This window comes from Tribolium madens, unplaced genomic scaffold (genome assembly GCF_015345945.1).
Source record: "Tribolium madens isolate multiple individuals breed KSU strain unplaced genomic scaffold, Tmad_KSU_1.1 Scaffold_2;HRSCAF=44;Tcas5.2_LGX, whole genome shotgun sequence".
Taxonomy (NCBI): Eukaryota; Metazoa; Arthropoda; class Insecta; order Coleoptera; family Tenebrionidae; genus Tribolium; species Tribolium madens.
The window spans coordinates 6,220,407-6,240,030 of NW_025400995.1; the positions used below are offsets into that span (position 1 = coordinate 6,220,407).

General features: G+C 31.4%; 3 protein-coding genes across 7 annotated transcripts; 2 read left to right on the forward strand and 1 right to left on the reverse strand.

Moving 5' to 3' along the window:
• The first annotated feature begins 269 nt into the window (after positions 1-269).
• Positions 270-8,352, forward strand: LOC123006531 (single-stranded DNA-binding protein 3). Of its 3 annotated transcripts, none has more exons than XM_044401076.1 (12): positions 270-1,086; positions 1,439-1,511; positions 1,561-1,622; positions 1,678-1,762; positions 3,585-3,626; positions 5,514-5,600; positions 5,655-5,831; positions 5,920-5,968; positions 6,157-6,186; positions 6,707-6,903; positions 6,989-7,360; positions 7,704-8,352. In XM_044401076.1, exons 1-12 carry the CDS (start codon positions 1,031-1,033, stop codon positions 7,713-7,715), a joined length of 1,242 nt encoding a protein of 413 aa, XP_044257011.1. In that variant the 5' UTR covers positions 270-1,030; the 3' UTR covers positions 7,716-8,352. The 3 variants fall into 3 exon arrangements, with proteins under 3 accessions (XP_044257011.1, XP_044257009.1, XP_044257010.1); XM_044401074.1 differs by having other exon boundaries at positions 273-1,086; positions 7,438-8,352; XM_044401075.1 differs by lacking the exon at positions 6,157-6,186 and having other exon boundaries at positions 274-1,086; positions 7,438-8,352.
• Positions 8,353-9,421: 1,069 nt separating this feature from the next.
• Positions 9,422-13,879, forward strand: LOC123006309. Of its 2 annotated transcripts, none has more exons than XM_044400709.1 (6): positions 9,422-9,762; positions 10,174-10,344; positions 12,303-12,407; positions 12,455-12,726; positions 12,940-13,100; positions 13,156-13,879. In XM_044400709.1, exons 1-6 carry the CDS (start codon positions 9,711-9,713, stop codon positions 13,469-13,471), a joined length of 1,077 nt encoding a protein of 358 aa, XP_044256644.1. In that variant the 5' UTR covers positions 9,422-9,710; the 3' UTR covers positions 13,472-13,879. The 2 variants fall into 2 exon arrangements, with proteins under 2 accessions (XP_044256644.1, XP_044256643.1); XM_044400708.1 differs by having other exon boundaries at positions 9,423-9,762; positions 12,300-12,407.
• A 550-nt stretch (positions 13,880-14,429) lies between these two features.
• Positions 14,430-18,999, reverse strand: LOC123006247. 2 transcript variants are annotated; one of them, XM_044400577.1, is made up of 5 exons: positions 18,844-18,999; positions 15,448-16,155; positions 15,250-15,397; positions 15,045-15,197; positions 14,430-14,995 (listed from the first exon to the last, which is right to left on the reverse strand). In XM_044400577.1, the coding sequence occupies exons 1-5, from the start codon at positions 18,858-18,860 to the stop codon at positions 14,879-14,881; spliced, it is 1,143 nt and encodes a 380-aa protein (XP_044256512.1). In that variant the 5' UTR covers positions 18,861-18,999; the 3' UTR covers positions 14,430-14,878. The 2 variants fall into 2 exon arrangements, with proteins under 2 accessions (XP_044256512.1, XP_044256511.1); XM_044400576.1 differs by lacking the exon at positions 18,844-18,999 and adding an exon at positions 17,476-17,691.
• Between the last annotated feature and the right edge of the window lie 625 nt (positions 19,000-19,624).

The window sequence follows — 19,624 nt, forward strand, 5'->3', positions numbered from 1 at the left end:
TGATAGTCTAATTACGCAAGACTGCTATTATTGCCTCAATTTGAATGTTTTGTTATTTAGGTGGCCCTCAAATTTGTATCACCTAAATGTTGGTAATCCTGTTTCCATTAAAAATATCTCTTAGGAAAATTACGCAAAGTTAGTTTTTGCATTTTTTTCACAAGTTGTAAACGCAAAAGGCCGGCGATATTTTTCGAAGTTTGTGAATTTCTAGAAATAAGGAAATTGACAAAATAGTCACAGTGGCACTAGCACCCTTGGATATATTTCACAACTGTTTTTTACACATCACATACACAGTGCACGGAAGTGGAGCGAATTAACCTAGAACAGTTGTAACTTATTTGGATTTTAGCATCATTTTCGATTGTCGACATGCCGTGTAGGATAAATTTATGTTGTAGATCATTGTGCTTTTCTACATTTTACCTTTAGAGTCCCGCCCCCTTGTTATGCGCAAACGTCAAATATCGGTACATCAAGTCATCAAGAAGGTCCACGGTTGCCAGGGTGATCGTGGAGTTAATTGTATGTTGTCACTGTTTAGCCGAAAAAGCAATCATAAAAGCAATTCTTTCCTGCGAGCTTTATCGGGAGTCAAAGTTCAGAAGGTGGTTATCTGTGTGTGAGGTTGAATGCTCGAACTGCACCAATTCTGTACGGAAATAAAATTATTGGAAGAGAGTGATTATGGTAACGTGTTATGGCAACATAGGCTACGGGACAGTGACGCACGCGCAGTCGGGAATATCTTAGTGAGAATTTTGAGTGCGGCGTCGAAAGAATTTAATGTGTGTATTGTTGCGTTTTCGATGTGCGTGTTTGTTGGCAAGTTATAGATATTTTTAAGTGATGTTAATTGTAGAAAAGTAATCTGGCTGCGGTGAAGTTGAGCCAGCCAGATTTACCATGAACTGGATCTCTTGTCATATAGAACCAGCGTGTTCGCTCAAATAGTTAATTTTTAAGTAATAATATATTTAATTGTATGTAGGTTAAATTGAGCTCTGTGTTCCTTTGTATTTTAAAAATGTATGCTAAAGGAAAGGGATCAACAGTGCCGTCCGATGCACAAGCACGAGAAAAGTAAGCACACTTGTCCTGTCATATAACTTTACTCTTTCTTAAGTTTTTACTACGGTGTTTGTCGTAACAAACCATTCAATTCATTTTCTTCACATTGTATTTCCATCAATCGCGACGATTGCTAAAGACGTACCCACGTGGCGGTGGATTGTTTATGTGATTGTCTTTGCTCTGTCAACAGTGCGAAAGCCCTGACGTTCATTCTTCCGAATTCCGGTTCCGCTAAATATTTCATTTTTCAAAATTTTACCGGTTTTGTGATTATAATAAATTTTAATCAATAGTTAATTTTCCAAATTGAAAACAATCAGACCACTGTTAAATATAAAAACTGACACTAAATATTGTGCAGGTTGGCATTATACGTATATGAATACTTACTTCACGTTGGTGCACAAAAGGCAGCACAAACATTTCTTTCAGAGGTGAGTTCTGTCAATGATGGTGATTGTTGAAAAAAAAATCAAATTATAGATTCGGTGGGAGAAGAACATAACGTTAGGAGAGCCTCCTGGATTTTTGCATTCGTGGTGGTGGTGAGATGGTTAAATTTTGTTTGGGAACGCTTTTTATTGAAGAAATTATTTTTAGCGTATTTTGGGATTTATACTGCGCCGCTCCAGAAAGAAGGGATACTTGTGAGCATTCATCAGAAGCCAAAGCTTTTCATGATTATGTGAGTATATCTTCCTTCTAATTCCATATCCTGGTTCTGTGTTGCTAGTACAGCGGTAGTCCTTTGTGGATCAATACTCCAGGTTGGAGCATGGCAACGCTGCTTTAAGTACGCATTTCTATTCGCTGGTTTTATTATTTGCTTTTATAAGCAGCCATACAAAATTTAGCGCGAAATTTTCGAAACATTTTTTGTTTATAACATTTTCGTGTCGTAAATAGCTATTGTTAATTTTGCAAATAGTACACATCTCAGTAAAACCGCTAAATTTTGGACCTAGTAACAATATTTACAACAATATTGATTTATCGTATGTGAAATTATTTACAAGGTGTTTACGGTCTTGGAGCTGAAAATTGACCTGGTAATAGAAAAGTGCAGAACTAGTGTAACAGAGGAAAAAAACCTCAGATAATTGTTTCTATTAAGGACGTTATTTAACTCGAAAATTTTGGTACAAGGTTGAGAGTCACTGGAATTATTTCATTGCTAAGATAAAATTACATTGTTGCAACCAAAATAAGAAATCGTACCCACGACAATGAAAGAGAAATATCACTTCATAGTTTTGACATTGTCATCGTTTGATTTGCTTTTGTCTTAGTTTTTATCAAAATATTAAGATCTTCTTTTTAATTCACTTTCAATGAGATGATTTCCTTTAGGTTTGATTAGTTTTTTCTTGATTTTTTTTCAATTTTATGGACATGCAACGCCAATATTAAATAATAAATTAGTTTACGCTCAATGATGAAACCTTAAAATAAGATGATGACACTAAAGGCCATTGTTGTAGCCAAAGCAGCAGTTCTCAAACATATAATATAAAATGAATTAATTCTTTTCATAACTTGAATTTTTATTTTATATAGCGTATTAGTTTTCTACTGCGTACAATAAAAAAATTACTTATACATTAAGTTAAACCAGAAATCTGCTCTTTTCCGGTGTACTCTAATAAATCTAGTCGAGGAAAGAAGTTTTTTGTTGCACAATTGTTTTTTAATAATTTTAAAAAAATGTAAGAAACTTTTGTTAGATTGATTTTGTACTTGTCTCAAAAAACAAAACGGAAAACATTAGTTTTTTCCAAATAGAAAGAAACATAAGATTTGTTTGCTTACCTTTGAAAAAAGGAGTTTTTTTAATGAATGGTTGTTAATTGTTATCAAAATTAATGTTTTATGGATAATACGAACAACTTGGCATATTACTAGCTAGAAGCGTCTATAACGTTTAAAATATTAAGGATTGTGGCAGAAATTTCATTCAAAGTTTGGCTGTCAGCGTATCCGGAGAAGTTGTTATGTAGTATTTTTGTGTCCAATGTGGAAGTAGGGGACTTTGTCCACCTTAGGATTATTTATACTAAAAAATGTCTTTATTTTGAAGACAGTAAAATGTCTTTAAATTGAAATATTTTAAAATTGTTCAACAAAAAAAAAAAACAATGTAATTAAAATTTTATTTTATATGTACTTTTATTTATATAACAGAAGTATAAAAATAAATATCAACTAATTTTTTTGACTTTTATTCTAATTATATCAAACAGAAGGTAAACAATTTCTGACACAATTTATTAACTATTACGTAACAATCATTTGGCACAAAATTTAATAGTTGTTTCAAAGAAGAAAACACCTTTCCGTTTTATCTAACACTAAATATTTTGTAATTCGATATAAATGTTTTCACTGTGGATACATGAGTAGTATACTTCGTAAAAATAATAAAAATATATGTTTGAAAGTTTTTGTTTGAGCATGCGGATTTTTAATGTAGATCGATCTTAATAATTAATTATTTTCTTTTATTTTAGGGCTTTGTAAATTCTGGGTATGGAGTTAATGGAATTGCACATGTGAGTATTTGGTAGTATTAAATAGTTTGCTAAAAAGTTTAAATTTTGTGGACAGAAATTAGGAATATTGGATGTAAGCAACGTATTCTTACGATGAATATGCATAATACACATATATTATTATTTTATATATTTCCAACTTTCTGTTCATTAATCATTATACCGACTGATTATAAATTTTTGTTTTTTTTTTTTGGTAAACTGACAATATTTGTTTGTTTTTGTTTATTGTATTTTCGAATTCAAATTCATTCTTGTCACTAAAAAGTTTAATCTTATGCCACAAAAGGACACTTCAAGCTTTTTTCTATTTGCTTTAGTGATAGATTTTAATCACTTATTATTTTATTTTATTTTTTTTTATTCTTTAGTCGTATATTTTTAATCTTGGGAAAATTAATAAATTAAATTTAATAATTAATAAATACAAGGTAGGTGGTACCGACAGTGATCAGTGGTTTTCACACAGGAAAATGCGTTTTTGGACTATCTTTGCGGTTATTTATTCAGCAAAATACTAATTTTTTCATTTATAGTTTTATATTATTTCATTCTTTTTGTTCGAATTTGGAGTCACTGGAATTTTCTAAAGTAACGTTTTAAAAGTTTTTAAAATCTATGCCTGCAAATGAGATAAACATTCTCTGTTCATCTCACTTGGTCTTTCGAGTCCCAAAATTAAAAAATACCACGACATATTACTGTAAAATATACTTTGAGAACACATAAAATGAATGAAAAAATTGACCATTTTTAAGTTGGCACTGCTAACGTTTATAGTCATCCGGTATTGTATTGTATTTTTATTTTTATATTGAGTTATATTATGCGCTCATGGACAAAATAAAGGAAATATTCTGTACACATATTATACTCAGATATTTCTTCATTGCAGCAATTTTTTATAAAAGTTTTTCGTGAATAATATTTTTTTTTAGTTGGACAAAAATAAATAAGTTTATGTTTTTTGTTAAAATTGTACCTAAAGCTGTTCTGAATGTCTCTCGGCAAACATCTCTTTTAAGTGTATCTCCACAAAGAACGTTTTTGGAATTTTTCATTTATATAAATCAGTTAAGATAAAAGACACTATAAATGATCTTTAGTCAAGTTGTTTTAGTGTGGAAAGCGTTGATATGGCCAGAATCTAAACTCTTCATGAATTATGTTCCGAAGATATCAAGGCAGGCATCAAGAATAACGGATACGCTTCTTACTATTGAATATTGGTAGAGTAACATCTACATTTGTTGGTTAATTGTTTTTTTAGTTTCTTTTTATTTTTCTTCTTACTGTGCTAAATTTTACTTAAAAAAATAAATGTGTGACAGTGAAATACACACATCATCTAATTAATGAACTTTATTAACAGATAAACATAAAATTTAACCTACAGAAAAGTTTCCTTTATTTTGTTTATGAGTATTGTGTACATGTGCTTATATAGACTGATTTAAAATTATGTGGCATAATTTTAACCAAAAATGTAATAGGTAATAGAAGTGATGAAGATGATCGAAGTATCTTTTGGTCAAAATTAATAAAAAAAAGAAAAATATTTTTCGGACATTAAGTTTTCATAAATTTCGTTACAATGGAAAATCTATGCATTTAGCCTGGGAACTGTCGTAGAAAATCACCATCAACTTCAATGTTTTTGACGGAATAAATGTATTTTTGCATGGCAGTCGTAAAAAATTGTAAAGTTTAAAGCGAAGAAAATAAGGAGTAAAACGGTTTATTTTTTTCTATTCTTAATCCCTCCACTAACATCTTTTTTAGTATTAGTAAACATGACAAGCTAAAAATTGCTTCACTTTTTGTGGTTAAGATTATGCTCATAATTTTGAATCGGCTCTATATATACTATATGTATTTTAAATTTAGAACACTGGCCCAGCACCAAGTCCGTTGGGACAAATGCCTCCAGCTGACGGAATGCCTGGAGGTCCCATACCACCAGGATTTTTTCCAGTAAGTGTTTATTTTTCTTTTTTGTGCAATTTTAACATTTTGTTTATTATTTAGAATTCAACGATGAGGCCGTCACCACCCACGCACCCTTCAAGCCAACCCTCTCCCCATTCTCAGCCGCCTCCACCTCATTCACAAATGATGTCAGCGCAACCATTTATGGGTCCAAGGTATCCGGCAGGACCGAGACCGGGTGTAAGGATGCCTCAGATCGCAAGCGATTTTAATGGAGTATGTATCAACACTTTTAAGCATTGATTATATGTTAATACTCCATTCTTAATTGTAACTCATTTTCATTAACGTTGTATATTTAAAGCCCCCTGGACAGCCAATGATGCCGAATAATATGGATCCTACGAGACAAGGTAAAAGTTCATCTTGTTTTACCTGTTATTTCAATAAATATTGTATTGACTCATAATAACATTAATATTTACGAAATTAATATTATTAATATGAATAGAGTAGTAATGATTATAACATACAAGAATTGCACAAGCATGAAGCAAAATTCATGATATGCCTCATGTAATGCATCTATTTCTGTCTCCAGGTGAAGGCGGAGAATTTGTAGGTTGGCAAGGTAGGCAATGCGCTCCTTCACCATCACACATCCATACGCATACACTTTTTACTTGCTTTGCTCGTTACAGGGTGATCTAACACTTGCTATTGTCTCATTGGTAATGGCAGTTTAAGCCATTTTTAAATTAATTTTTATTATAAGTTAGTCGGTTTTAGATTACCCTAACTACAGTGTTTTGGATTATTTTATTGACGAACCTTATCTATTTATTTAATATAATTTTTAGATTAACGTTTCCGTCAAGAAAAATGGTACATACCTGCGGATAGTGGCGATTAAATGAAATTTAAAAAATTAAAATTACATATAACAATAAAATTGTGTAAGTGCAAAAATTGGCACAGTCCGTAGACTTTAATAATTATGTAGATAAGGGTCAATAATGAAATTTTAAACACGTATATGTATATACATTTATACCTATATCAATGGAAGTCATTGGTGCTGGCATGCTGGTGTCGTACGTGCTGAACATGCCCTATTGCAATAAATATGTAAAGACTGAATTTTTTGATAGGTCCCCCAGGAATGAATCCTATGAATCGAATGAATCCTCCCAGAGGACCTTCTATGGGTCCACTAGGGCCTGGGACGTATGGCCCTAGTTTACGAGGTCCACCACCTAATAGCAGTTTAGGACCTGGTGGTCCAATGCCCCCCATGTCGATGACGGGTCCAGGTGGAAGGCCCCAGTGGCAACCTAACACGTCTACAGTAAGTATTATAGTTTTCCTTAATTTTTTTTACAGTAGTGAAGTAAAGTAGTTTTGCATTTTGCTATATTACGGTAATATTTCAGCCTATGAATTATTCTTCCTCATCTCCTGGCAATTACGGAGGCCCTCCAGGGTCGGCTGGTCCTCCGGGTCCTGGAACTCCGATAATGCCAAGTCCGCAAGATTCATCGAATTCTGGTGGCGAGAACATGTACACATTAATGAAGCCTGCAGTGGGTGGTAACATGCCTGGAGAATTTCAAATGGGTGGTGGACCTGAGGGAGGGCCAATGGGTCCTATGGGTCCGAACTCGATGGGCCCAGTTTTGAATGGTGATGGTATGGACGGTATGAAAAATTCACCAGCGAACGGAGGGCCCGGCACACCTCGAGAGGACAGCGGTAGCGGAATGGGCGACTACAATTTAGGGGGATTTGGAGGACCGGGAGAAAACGTGAGTTTCAACGCAGTGGCCGGTGCTTTACGCTTTGTAGACTGACACTTAACCACTAAAGGTCGCTTTCCTTGCAGGACCAAACGGAATCGGCTGCTATTTTGAAAATAAAAGAGAGCATGCAAGAGGAGGCCAAGAGGTTTGAGAAAGACTCGGACCACCCTGAGTATTTCATACAATAACTCCCTCGCTGGCCTCTTTGGCTGGTGGACGCCTTTATTCCTACCTAACCTGTACTAACCCGGGCGGTGGTCTTGTCAGCTCTTCCTGCCCTCATCGTTGCGAGCTCGCCAATTTTCAACTGTTTGACTACTACTAGTCATGAATGTTTTCTGTTTTGCAGATTTTCCTTTGAAAGCTGAATATACGAAGATAAGGACATTGTGTGGCTGTACTTTGGTGTAATAAATTTTCGAGTTCCTGATACCTACTTGTCCACCAGTCTAGGCTAGGTTGGATGTATTCACGGCGTTCTGTGTTTATTCTATACTAAGTACTACTTGCATGTGTCTACATTCCTCCACGGAGCAGGTTGCAGATAGTGTAGAGCAGCAATGATTATTGTTTGACATAATACACATTGTAGTTTTTTTTATACATATATATTTATGGAAGATTTTCGGTCATTACTAATCCTCATTCTATAATCTGCTCCGACCTATAATGTTTCTTCACCTTTTTATGTGTACATGCAATAGACAAGTGCAAAAGGAGTTTGCTCCTCTATTAAAATATTGTTTTATCTGTAATTTCTCAAAAAAGCAACTTAATTCGTATGTATGTCATATACAATAAGTTCGATTATTAATTTGATTAATTAATTTATATATTTTGTTCTTAATATATTTACACATATATTTAAAAGATTAGATTATTTTATGAATGAATGATGAGTGATAAATATTCTGATGAACTGGATAAATAACATTGTGCAAGTGAGTTCTTTATCTATATTGCTTTTTTTTGTATGGTTTATTAAATATTAAAAGGTTCATAGTTAGTTTTGTTTTCGACCCCTTAAACCTTAAGAAATCTTATACGGCTGAAAATTTTATTAGTGAATAATGTCACCACAAATAATTAATTTTATTCATCTGTTCTCTAATGTATATGAACGCCTAAGTTATTAGGAAGTTAAGCTCGTTTATTATATTTAGGTTACTTCTGAAACGTAGCATTTTGTTAAGCACAGCTTTGGGATCTAAGTGATATAGGTATAGTAGGACCGGAAACGCTTAATTTTAATAAAATTATTATTCTGTCTCAATAATGACAGTTTATTGTCCCTAATGTAAAGTTTTAGTTCAATGCATCAAGCAATAAATATAACATATTTGAGTCCGAAATTTCATCTTTGTCTTGTAAACTACTATTTCGTATCTATGTACATCTGAATTCAATATCAAAAATTGCAAGACATTGGATGTCATTAGTTACATAGTAATTAACTGTCAATAAATTATAATAATATCTAAGTACCTACTAATTGAAATTTTTTAAACATTATATTGAAAATGGTAGTACATCTACTAAAACGATGTACATATTTCAAATTTTAATTCAGAAACCTCCTTTTTAATTGAAGTACCGGTAAGGGTCCGGAACATTATTCTTGCTTCTTGAGGCATAATAGTGCGGAGTACTGGTGTCTGGAGTTTGTTTCTAGTTTGTGATGTCTGCCCACCCATTACCATGAGAGCCCCACCAAAGTTAGCTTTCAAACAAATTTCTGTATCTAATCATTTTTTGTAAATAAACATTTGTACCAACAAAATCCACTACTTTCAATCCCACCTTGTAACGGCAATATACTCTTATCAGAATGCAATTGAACTTTTTAAATTTCAAGTAATATGTGATTTTCGTACACATATAAAATGTCTTAAAATATTAAACAATTGCGCCAAAAAAATTGAAATTAAATGAGTTTTGCACCGTTTTGTATTTAAAAATTGCTTGGCTATTTTTTATTATAATAATAGTAATAATTTTCGGTTATTTTATATAAAACATTGACCCACTTATAGATAGCATTCGTATATTTAATGAAAGGAAATAAAATGGGCGTGGAATAAAGCAAGATAAGCGAGTCATATAGTGTTGTAAAAATAACATCGTTACAGAAGTGTCGGTAGTCTTAAAATTCCCCACTTTTTATGGTCTCGGATTTGTTTCATCTTTGCGGGAGTTTAATTTTAAAATAATTTTGGTAAACTTAACGTCAAAAGAATATTTAGACAGTGCGAGCAGTGCATGGCTGCATTTTAGACATCATGTGTTAAAGTTCGTTCTACCAATTGACCAATAATTAAGACACGTACTTTAATAATTTATCGTAATAACAAGTGTTATGGCTGTTACAGTGGAAGATCTATGTTCCAATCTTAATAAATTATTAAGTGGTAAGTGGACAGAACTTCTTTTATGCGTTAATAAGTTTGGTCATTAAATTTAAAAATATTTACTTGAATATTTAGTTCATCATTGCACACACAATTCTTTTAGGTGTATGTATATCTGATATTCATTCCTTTTTAAACAAATCACTTCTTTTCCTTGTGTCGATAAAACAAATTTGTTTTCTAAATTTTTTGTTTAAATATAATAACTAGGTACTAAGGCAAAAGATTTATCTTATCATATTTTAAATACTGTTAAAAAAGACCTCACTTGATTATTGAAATTTCGACAATATAAATTTATTGTACTTACAAAATTAAAAATTTAGTTATTGTAAAAAGTTTAGCTATTGTAATTTTTAATTGCTTTTGTCATCCTCTCACTCTCAATTAAATAATTGTTTTATTTTATAGATATATGCAAATTTCTATCGGATGATGTAAATTATGAAAAATTGTCACCCTATGCCCGAAAACAAGCAGATGAATTAATTACGAGATCTAAAGAACAATTGCTAAGCATAACAAGAGTTTCACTCGACAATAATGGAGCTTATGTTGATATGGAAATGAGACCTAATACTGGTTGGTATACAGGACGATTCATGAAGTATAATCAGTTATAGTCAGTAGTTGCACCTGTGATAGGTCCTAAAACTTTTAAGATTAAATCTACACGAGTTGTGAAAAAAAAAATTAATGTCACATTGTAATCACTATAGAAACTTTTGATAAAGTTATAAAAATAAAAGAGCGAAGCCTTTCCTTAAAAATTTTAAAAATGATAAATTGTTATGTTAAGTATATTAAAAAGATGTACATATATGCTGCTCTATAGGAGCTCTGAAAGAGGTATTCTATTTTTTTAAACTTTGTTGAACAGTGGAGGTAGTAGGTAATCAGTAATCACAATACTTCAATGTTAAACAAACGGCAATTAACATTTAGGTACTTATTTATCAAGGGCATAAGCCAATAGATTATTAGTTTGTGAGTAGAGATAGCGAATAGCGAAAGGCTATGTAGATCTAGATAAAAACAAAAAAATAGTAGTGTCTTTAGGGTAACAGAAATTTTTAACTGCTAATTGAGTAAGATGTAAAATGTTACTTCTGGACCAGGATATTTGGTGCCCTAAAAACAAGTCAGAATCCTAAAAATTTAGCTATTTTCCGGAAAGTAAACAACCGAAAAGGACTTAAAATTCTTCAAAAAGCACTAATTTTTTGGCACCCCAAAAGTACCCAAATATCTATAGACCACCAAAAATTGGGCACACTAAAAGACCTTTAAAAATCACCAAAAATTATGCAAAATTACCTCAAGAGCACCCATAAAAACTTATAAAATACCTTGTTTTTAAACACCCTAAAATGGATTTTTATTTCTGGACCAAGCCATTTGGCACATGCAAAAAAAAAGAGAAAACAACACCAAATCAAGGAGGGATGGTACTCACCAAGATAATAATTAGTAAAATAAAAAAATATATCAACAGTCTTGTCTGCAATTTCACTGGTTCCAGAATATGGAACTGCTGCAAAATCACAAGCGATCCAATATCTACTCTATTACTTTTCAAAAAAAATGTTAGTTTTAGACCAGGACAATTAGACACTTCAAAAACTAAAACAACCTAAAAAGACAATAAAACGACCGGAAAAAAAATCCAAAACCATATTAAAATCCCTAATTTCTTTCAAACTCTAAAACTGCACTAAACCAATTGAGTAACATCTAAAACTTCCAAACCAATATTTACCGAGTTAATAAAAAAAGAGCAAAACATTCCCCGTTTTCGTTGCAACTACAATCCAATCTATTCTTACAGCATCTCCTTTTTCACAACTTATACCGTTTAAAGGTACAATCAAACAAAATGAAAATGGCGCTTGTTTATTGGGGTACCTATGGGTACCGACCCTTCTAACCGCAACCAGGCAGAATCACTTACCTCTAATCCAATATTGCTCTTGGTTTATAATGAAAATGATTATTGACCACTAGGAGAGAAAAACAACTTCACAATCTCTCGACAAAGTAAATAATGATACCTTTACAATTAGTACTAAAAAATAAATTCGAACCCTTAATTAAACAAGTTAAAACCATTACAATATTATTTTAATTTTTTTTTGCTGAATACTGCTGTATTGTCTGTATCTTTATAATTAAACATTTCTTTAGTGTTGTGAGATTGCGAGTGGCCATAGAGATTGAAGCCCCACGAAGGTTGACATTCAACTTGCTTGTCAAATATCCTCAAAACATTTCACGGTTTTGGGATTTTTTCGTCTATTCACAACTTACAGTAATATTGAACAATCTAACATTCTACTTAACTAAATCCATTTTTTTTTAACATTTTTTCTTACATCGTGTGTCGTGTGATATTTAATTTTTTATTATTTTTCCAGAACCCGTAAATAGGGATCTATCACAGGAACTTTGTATATTTTATACGTAAATAAACCAACAAAGTGTTAAGCATGTTAAACACACTTAAACATATTAATTCCCTTTTAAACTATCATTTTCAGCAGAAATAAATGAAGATGACACAAATGATATTTATGCTGCAGTAGATGAATCGACAATTGCACGGTGTGTAACACCAGTTGTAGAAGTGTCAATAAACCCTTATGCTAGTAAGTAAATTTTATTGGTAAGTCTGTATTTTATTAAGTTATTTTAGATTTACCTGCAAAAGAAGTATCTCAGGAAATCAAATACGGCTATCTCACGTGGAGGTATAAAATTATACTTAAATTTGAGAAAAATCGTCGAGTTTATGCAGCCTTACACGACAACTGGTTATTACTATATTCTTCTGTGAAAGATCCCAAACCGTTTCAAACCTTTAATCTCAAAATTCACAAAGCTCAGATTGTACCAACCAAACAAAATAAGAATCTACCACAAGATTTTGAACTAATTTGTACTCTAGGAGAGGAAAAAACATACTATGTAAGTGTTTTTTTGTTTTTTGTCTTATTCTTCCTCCCTCTCGTTTTCTTTTGTTATAAATATTTCTGAGATATCCTATGTCGTATAATTAAAAATAGAACTTCCTACAGATATTTACGTTATAAAATTGAGATTTATTTTTATCATTCGTTGATCTTTTTTATTATTCGCGTATGATGTAAGGTTGTATATTCTTTGCCTTTAATTTTATAGTTCGTTACGTCAACATATAAAGATGTACTCCAGTGGATTTCACACATTAATAAATGTCACAATAGCCTCAACTGCTCAGAGCCATCGATTTCAGATGATGAGATTTCCGAAACCTACGACACGATCCTTGAACCACTTGACAAAGACAATGATGTTGAAACGTAAACACCAACATACTATCGTGATCATCAGTCTAACAATAGATGTACTTTTTAGAAATGCTCTCTATCAAAATAAGCCACCAGACTTGCCTGCGCGAGGACGCATTAAAAAAAATATTGCCTTACCATCAGTTCCAGTGAAAGATAATGCATCAAATGGATCATTATCCAGACATAGTGACATCCAGTCAACATCATCCGTGAATAGCAAGAGTTCTTTTTCGACAGACAGTGAAAGTGATGATCCCATTTACGAAGCATTTGTTGAACCCCAAAAAGTAATAAGCAATTGCGGTACTGAATCAAAATTTTCTGTAAAACCAGCGATATTAACAGAAAAACCAAAGCTTGGCTCTAGATTAAGAAAATAAATATACAGTGCTGGGCTAAAAGTTGTGCCACTGTTACCGTTATACCAAAAATGTTTTAATTATTATAAGAAAGTTTTGTACATATTTTTTTTAAATTTATAGATGTAGGTTAACAGTGCTTTTATTAATAAATATTTACAACATTAGTATCTAGTTTATGTACGATTTAAGAAATAAAATAAAGCACTTAAGTTTATAATTATATTATATAAAATCAGATCATACCCAACAACATTATTAATGTGCAAAAATCTCGTATCTATGTCGGTTTTTGATATTTTAGCAGTAGTTTTCAATTTGATCTTAAAATATTATCATTTGTCTATAAGTGACTCACATAAAAGGATTACATTTTAATAATATCAAATATAGTATCAGAAATATATTTTGCTTTCTTGTTTGTGTGAATGTTACGCTTTTAATTTTTGTATTAGTGTTAAGAAATTCTGTCTTTTATAACTTATAATATTTAACAAAAAGTTATGTTACGTTTCCGTAAATATTTACAACAAACTGATTCTAATAAAATTATTTTAATACAAGTTTTATTTATTTAATTTTCTCTCCTACTTTCAAGACGTTATTCTAGGAAAGGTATAAATCCGACCTTTGAGGGATAAGTATTGGGAAATTAGTCAGTTCAAGAAAGTCGTAAAAAACAGAATAATATATGTATAATATAGAATATAATTATTATGGAAGTATATCCATAAATATCTCAAACGTTTAAATAAATTTATTATTGGAGGTGGAAAGTCAGAATCATCGAAAGAAATTTCCACTTATTGTATACCATATGTTCTGATATAATCAGTTATAATGAGTAATTGGATGATTACGACGCAAAACAGAATCGTTATGTTTTCTGGGAAAAAATAGTTTTTTCATTCTTCCTTGTATAATGTCCTCACACAATTCGATTCTTTTGCAATGGACATAATTATAAGAAAAAATTGTAAACGTTATTTATACAATATATTAAGAAAATATTTACATAATAATACAGTGAAATAAAGATAAACCAATTAAATGTATACATACGAACTTTTGAAGTGATCCTAATTATAAATGCAGATGTATTTCGTAGTAGTAATACTTTAAAAAACATTGTATACTAGAATTCTTTAATACCAATTTAGCCATAAATACTTTAGATCACAAAAACATGGGCACCGATAAAGTGAGTTAGCTGTGATGATCAACATTTACAGCTTAAGGTAAATTCTAAATGGATGAAAAAAAAATTAAACTCATTTTATCGGTATACATTGGAATACTCTGGGTGTATGCGTATACCAATTTAATACATATGCAGGTCTCTAAATACATAATGACATTAAAATATTTTTGGTGAATATTAAATATCATTAAAATACAGAAAAAGTAAAAAATATTTATCTGTGCAATTTAGTGAATGTTCTGAAAACGAAGTATAGCCCTTCCGGGAATTTCTGATCGGCAAAGCTTTTGCACGACTGTAGAAGCCTCCTCAGGAGAAAATTCAGTATGCGGAGGTGGTATAATCTAAATTCAAAAAGTCATAATAAAGAATTATATTTTTGTAAAAACCTACCTCGCCAGAAGCAACAAGCGCTACAACTTCCTTAAGTTGTTCAATAGAACCACTTGATACGGCTTCGATTTTTTGATTGGTTTTGTTAATTAGCGTAGAAAATTTGGGTAACAAACGTTCTGCTACTTCCTCACTAACAAGCACGACTCCACCCTGATGTTTATAATTTTATGATTAACTTATGTTACATAATTACAGAACTTACAGTATTGAGACATTGCAAAGACCTATGCAATGATCGAGATGTAGTGCCAAAATCAATAACGATGTCAACTAGCCCCTTACAAGCATCCTTAGTTCTGTCAATAAGTTGTTTTTCATGTACTTCTTCATTCCACTGGACAAGAGTTATGCTAAAATAAAAAAGTTATAATTAACTTTGCAATAGGAAATCAATCAGTACTTTTCCAATTCATTGGCTAGTTTGAATCCATCATCCTTCAGACTTGCAACAGTTATTTGTACTCTATCTTTATACTGTTCTGGAAACTTGAAATGGTGTTCTGAAATGCGTATTGCCCAAAGGGCTAGACCTCCAGTCCCAACAATTAAAATTCTACAAATCTGATCATCAGGTCGTTTTTTTAACAAATCCATTACGTATTTATGAGCTGTGAAAACAGCACTTTTGGCTAACAACGCTCCAGTTGGAAGCATAGCGGCGACACCCAATGGTAAATTATCGGGTATTGGTACTAAGAAAGATACATCATGAACAACAATGTATTCAGCATAACCGTGTGGAATCCCATCATATGGGTACAAAATAACTCTTTTATTCTCAGCAATGTCATCTGTAGGTTTGACTTCACTCCCAAGTGCATCGATTATTCCAGATACCTCATAGCCAGGGAACAAAGCACCATCGCGAATACCATGATTTCCCGAATAATATGATTCTTCAGTTGACTGAACTGAAGATATGCTTGAGGTTGATGGAGACCTATTTCTCATTCTATAACAAGCTCCAGCACACACAACCCGAATGCGTGCACCATTTGGTGGTACTTCTGGAACTGGGACTTCGAAGTTGAAAACACATTCGCTGCTAGATCCAGCAGGCGATTCAATAGACACTTGCCGGCAAAGTTTGTTCATGTTATAGTTAGAGCTAAAACAAAACTTGCGTTGTATAGTTTGAAGACCAAGTTTTTGTGTGAAGAGGAACAGATTATAGTATCTATTTTCTTTTTAATTATTCACGTTAGTTAAAAATGAAATAAAGTTGTATAACGAGCACACAAAAGAAAAAACTTCAAAAAATAAACCATTGTAAATACTTATAGAAGCGTATGTTTGTCTGTTATGCAAAATATTTTAACCACATATGCACATTTATACAAGTCAATTTCTGAAACAACGAGATAAAAATTAAACTTTACTAACACCTTCGTTCAAACTAATTGATCAATAGCTTCAGGATAAAACTCACTAGCGCTCCTGCAAGAATATTAAATAATGACGCTAAATTCGACTTCAGTTAAATGTGCTTAAAGCCGACCCTAGGTATAACAATAAAGTTGCGAAGATATGAATTATTAATTATTTTGCAAGCAAAACAAAGTTTATCAAAGTACTGCGCCATTCAAAACGTCACGCATTATGCGATTAGCTTCATTAAATAGTAATTATTTATTATTAGCACTTTTAATTAAATGTAAAATTGTGCATTTTCTGCAAAATCGAATTCAAATTGTTTTTAAAATAACTCTTTTTTGGTCATTGAAGATCAAATTAGTCTTTTTTTAAATTCAATTATATAACACTTGCCTATTTTATGGAATTATTTTCAATCAAAACGTGAAATTAAGGAAAAAACAAACTACGGACTTGTATGAAATCGGAAACAATCGCAAATTATCTTCTGACAGTGCAAACCGTAAATCCATTTTGTTGTTCTGTTATCGCAACCCTTGTTCAAACAAACATGTAGATGGGTAAAAGTCAAGAATTTCAAACTAATTGTGGCCTTAGATTAGTTGCTATAACGTATTTTCGATAAGATTGTTACAACAAATAGAAGTTTGGCTAATAATCAGCAGAATTGGATACTTAATAGGTAACAAAAAATTAGAAGTTTCAAAAGACAAATGGTTATTCAATGAAAAACAGGAATCTGTGAATACAAACAATTAAAATTTTAATTGCACTTAGTCATCTTTGCAAAGGCTTATTTTTCCGTTCATTAAAATAATAATGCAGTTAATACAGCTTCATGGCTTAGCGGAATTATTCCGTGAAATCTTTGAAGTTAACACTTTTAACACCGATAATGGAATATCCACTAGAATACAAGATGCCACTCAACGCAAATATTCGCTGTTGTTCATAGCTTAAATTGCTTTATAACTTTTTTTAGTAAAGTACAAACTTTTATTTTTTGTGTTAAAAGATTTAGCTGATATACTAATTTAATAATTTTATTTCTTACCTTTGGTGTGCTGCATCAAATTTTTGGAGATTGTTTTCAGTTAACATTATAATAAAATAAAGAGATGCACTAAATTCGAATGCAAACTGTTTTAAAAAACAAGTAAAGACTAACAAGTTCAACTGTGTGTTCGCACGTCTATAATACAGATGCGGTTGTTTACATCGGGACTCAACGTTTGTAAAATCCACGCGCCAGTGTCGTGACAGTTGGGTCGACACAAAAGTGTACTCACGTCATTGTGAGTGAGAGGATTCGACCTTCTTTTATAAGCCTAAAATAATTATTGTACACAAAGAATGTATTGGATCTGTTGTCTATATATACCTTCGGATTTTACGAGTTATCCTTATTTATCTGAGTTAAATTTAATCTGTTGTTATTTTTTCTTAACTATATTATTCCGCAAATGCGAGAAGTACCAAGGAAACATGATGGTTATAAATACATATTTTTTGCGTATAGGTTCATCATTACATGTACACGTGATAATGAAATTTACGACCTATAACGAGTAGGTATTTTTAAACAAGTAAAGGATAATTATCAGCTGTGTTAGAAGGCGTTTTAATTTATGTTCATTTTTACAGTTTCAAACTTATATGTAGTGTAATTATTATTCTTTGTAAAAAAATCATTACATTAAATCAATGAATGAAGCACATTTACTAAATAAATAAAGAACAAAGTCAATAAACTGGTTTTCAAATCCTAAAATAAACCACATTTTTCCGCTATGGCTTCAGTTAAGTTTTTGATCAGAGTCGCCTCTAAAATTAAGTTGGTAACAGTAAATAATTTTAGTTATTAGCAAATCTTTTCAATGTAGCCAACTTAAATCCAAAATTACAGGCTACTGAGGTCAAAAATTTTATTTAAAAAGAATGGTACAAAGTTGCAGTATTTAAAAAATATCTTTCACTACATTCTAAATATTATTAAACCTCTATTTCCATATAAGCAAGTATTTGTTTCGCTGTTCTTATAGCAACAATGTTATGTATTTAATAATTTTGAAAATCTTTTAAACTCTGTTAACAATTCTTAGCCAAAATGATTGTTGTCAGAGATAAGATTTCATATATGTATTGTTTACCATCGCTTTTTTTAAGTTTTATAGGAATAAAAAAATTCCTTATAGTACAAAGTACAAGTATTGTACTTGGACCAGTTTAGTGTAATATTGACTCATTAGGATAGTTGAGTAGCTAGAATTATGTTTCAATGAAAATAATTGATCAATGATGTTCATGCATACATTTTGAAGTCGAAACAAAAGAAAACATGTGCATCAGTGGAAGAAAATAAATAAAACATCAAATGCAACAGTGCAAAAATAGGCAATTTATTAACTAACATGATACATACAGCAAGTTTGTAGTCATAAGGAGAGTAAGATAGTTTACTTCCAAGTGTAATATTTGATTAAAGTGTAAGCAACACAAATTGGTACGTTTGACACTCACAAAAAATATTAGCCAAGATTGAGGATAATGGAGGACTATTGAAAGTCATCTGCGCGCACACAATATTGAACGTACATGCGCGTGATAATTACTAGTTTTCTCATCGATAATAATTATTTCATTTTTAAAGCTAAAGATATTTAAAATAAAGAAAATAAAAGACGTTTATCTTTTTTATGAAAACATAATAACTACACAAACAAACAAAGGTATTTAAATGTTAAGAATTAAGTTTTCTTCTTTAGGTAGTCTTTTTTCCAGGACCGTACCCAAGGGGGTTCAAACCTCTCCCGAAATACTAAACACTTTGTTATATAGTGTTATAAGTATTAAACATTTATTTATTATTTTTTTCTTATTTTAGTGAGTTAATTTTTAATTTTTGTGAATTAATTTTTCATACAGGGTGTTCCATTTTTATTGTTAGGTACAAATTTAAATAGATGATAGAATATTCAATTTTAATACAAAAGTTTCTTATTAACATGTTTGAAAAAATGCTATGTAAAGGAGCTACACTGCCTAAAAAGAGTGCGTTTTTTAAAGGGTTTTTTCTAATATTTTAGAGTAGATAAAATTACAAAATTTGGTTCATCTTATAACCTTTATATGTACAGCTAAACGAATACCAAGATGAAATGGCGAATTTTTAATCAGGGGCGTCCTAAACGGTAAAACAAATT

Excerpts from the sequence above, each read along its gene's own strand:
- LOC123006531 (XM_044401074.1), top strand. The coding sequence starts at position 1,031 with ATGTATGCTAAAGGAAAGGGATCAACAGTGCCGTCCGATGCACAAGCA. Across the intron at positions 1,087-1,438 it reads GATGCACAAGCACGAGAAAA|GTTGGCATTATACGTATATG; the intron begins GTAAGCACACTT and ends AATATTGTGCAG. Across the intron at positions 6,187-6,706 it reads AGAATTTGTAGGTTGGCAAG|GTCCCCCAGGAATGAATCCT; the intron begins GTAGGCAATGCG and ends ATTTTTTGATAG.
- LOC123006309 (XM_044400708.1), top strand. The coding sequence starts at position 9,711 with ATGGCTGTTACAGTGGAAGATCTATGTTCCAATCTTAATAAATTATTA. Across the intron at positions 9,763-10,173 it reads TCTTAATAAATTATTAAGTG|ATATATGCAAATTTCTATCG; the intron begins GTAAGTGGACAG and ends TTTATTTTATAG. Across the intron at positions 13,101-13,155 it reads AAAGACAATGATGTTGAAAC|AAATGCTCTCTATCAAAATA; the intron begins GTAAACACCAAC and ends TGTACTTTTTAG.
- LOC123006247 (XM_044400576.1), bottom strand. The coding sequence starts at position 17,522 with ATGTTAACTGAAAACAATCTCCAAAAATTTGATGCAGCACACCAAAG. Across the intron at positions 15,398-15,447 it reads CTAGCCAATGAATTGGAAAA|CATAACTCTTGTCCAGTGGA; the intron begins GTACTGATTGAT and ends TTTTTATTTTAG. Across the intron at positions 14,996-15,044 it reads CGCTTGTTGCTTCTGGCGAG|ATTATACCACCTCCGCATAC; the intron begins GTAGGTTTTTAC and ends TTTTGAATTTAG.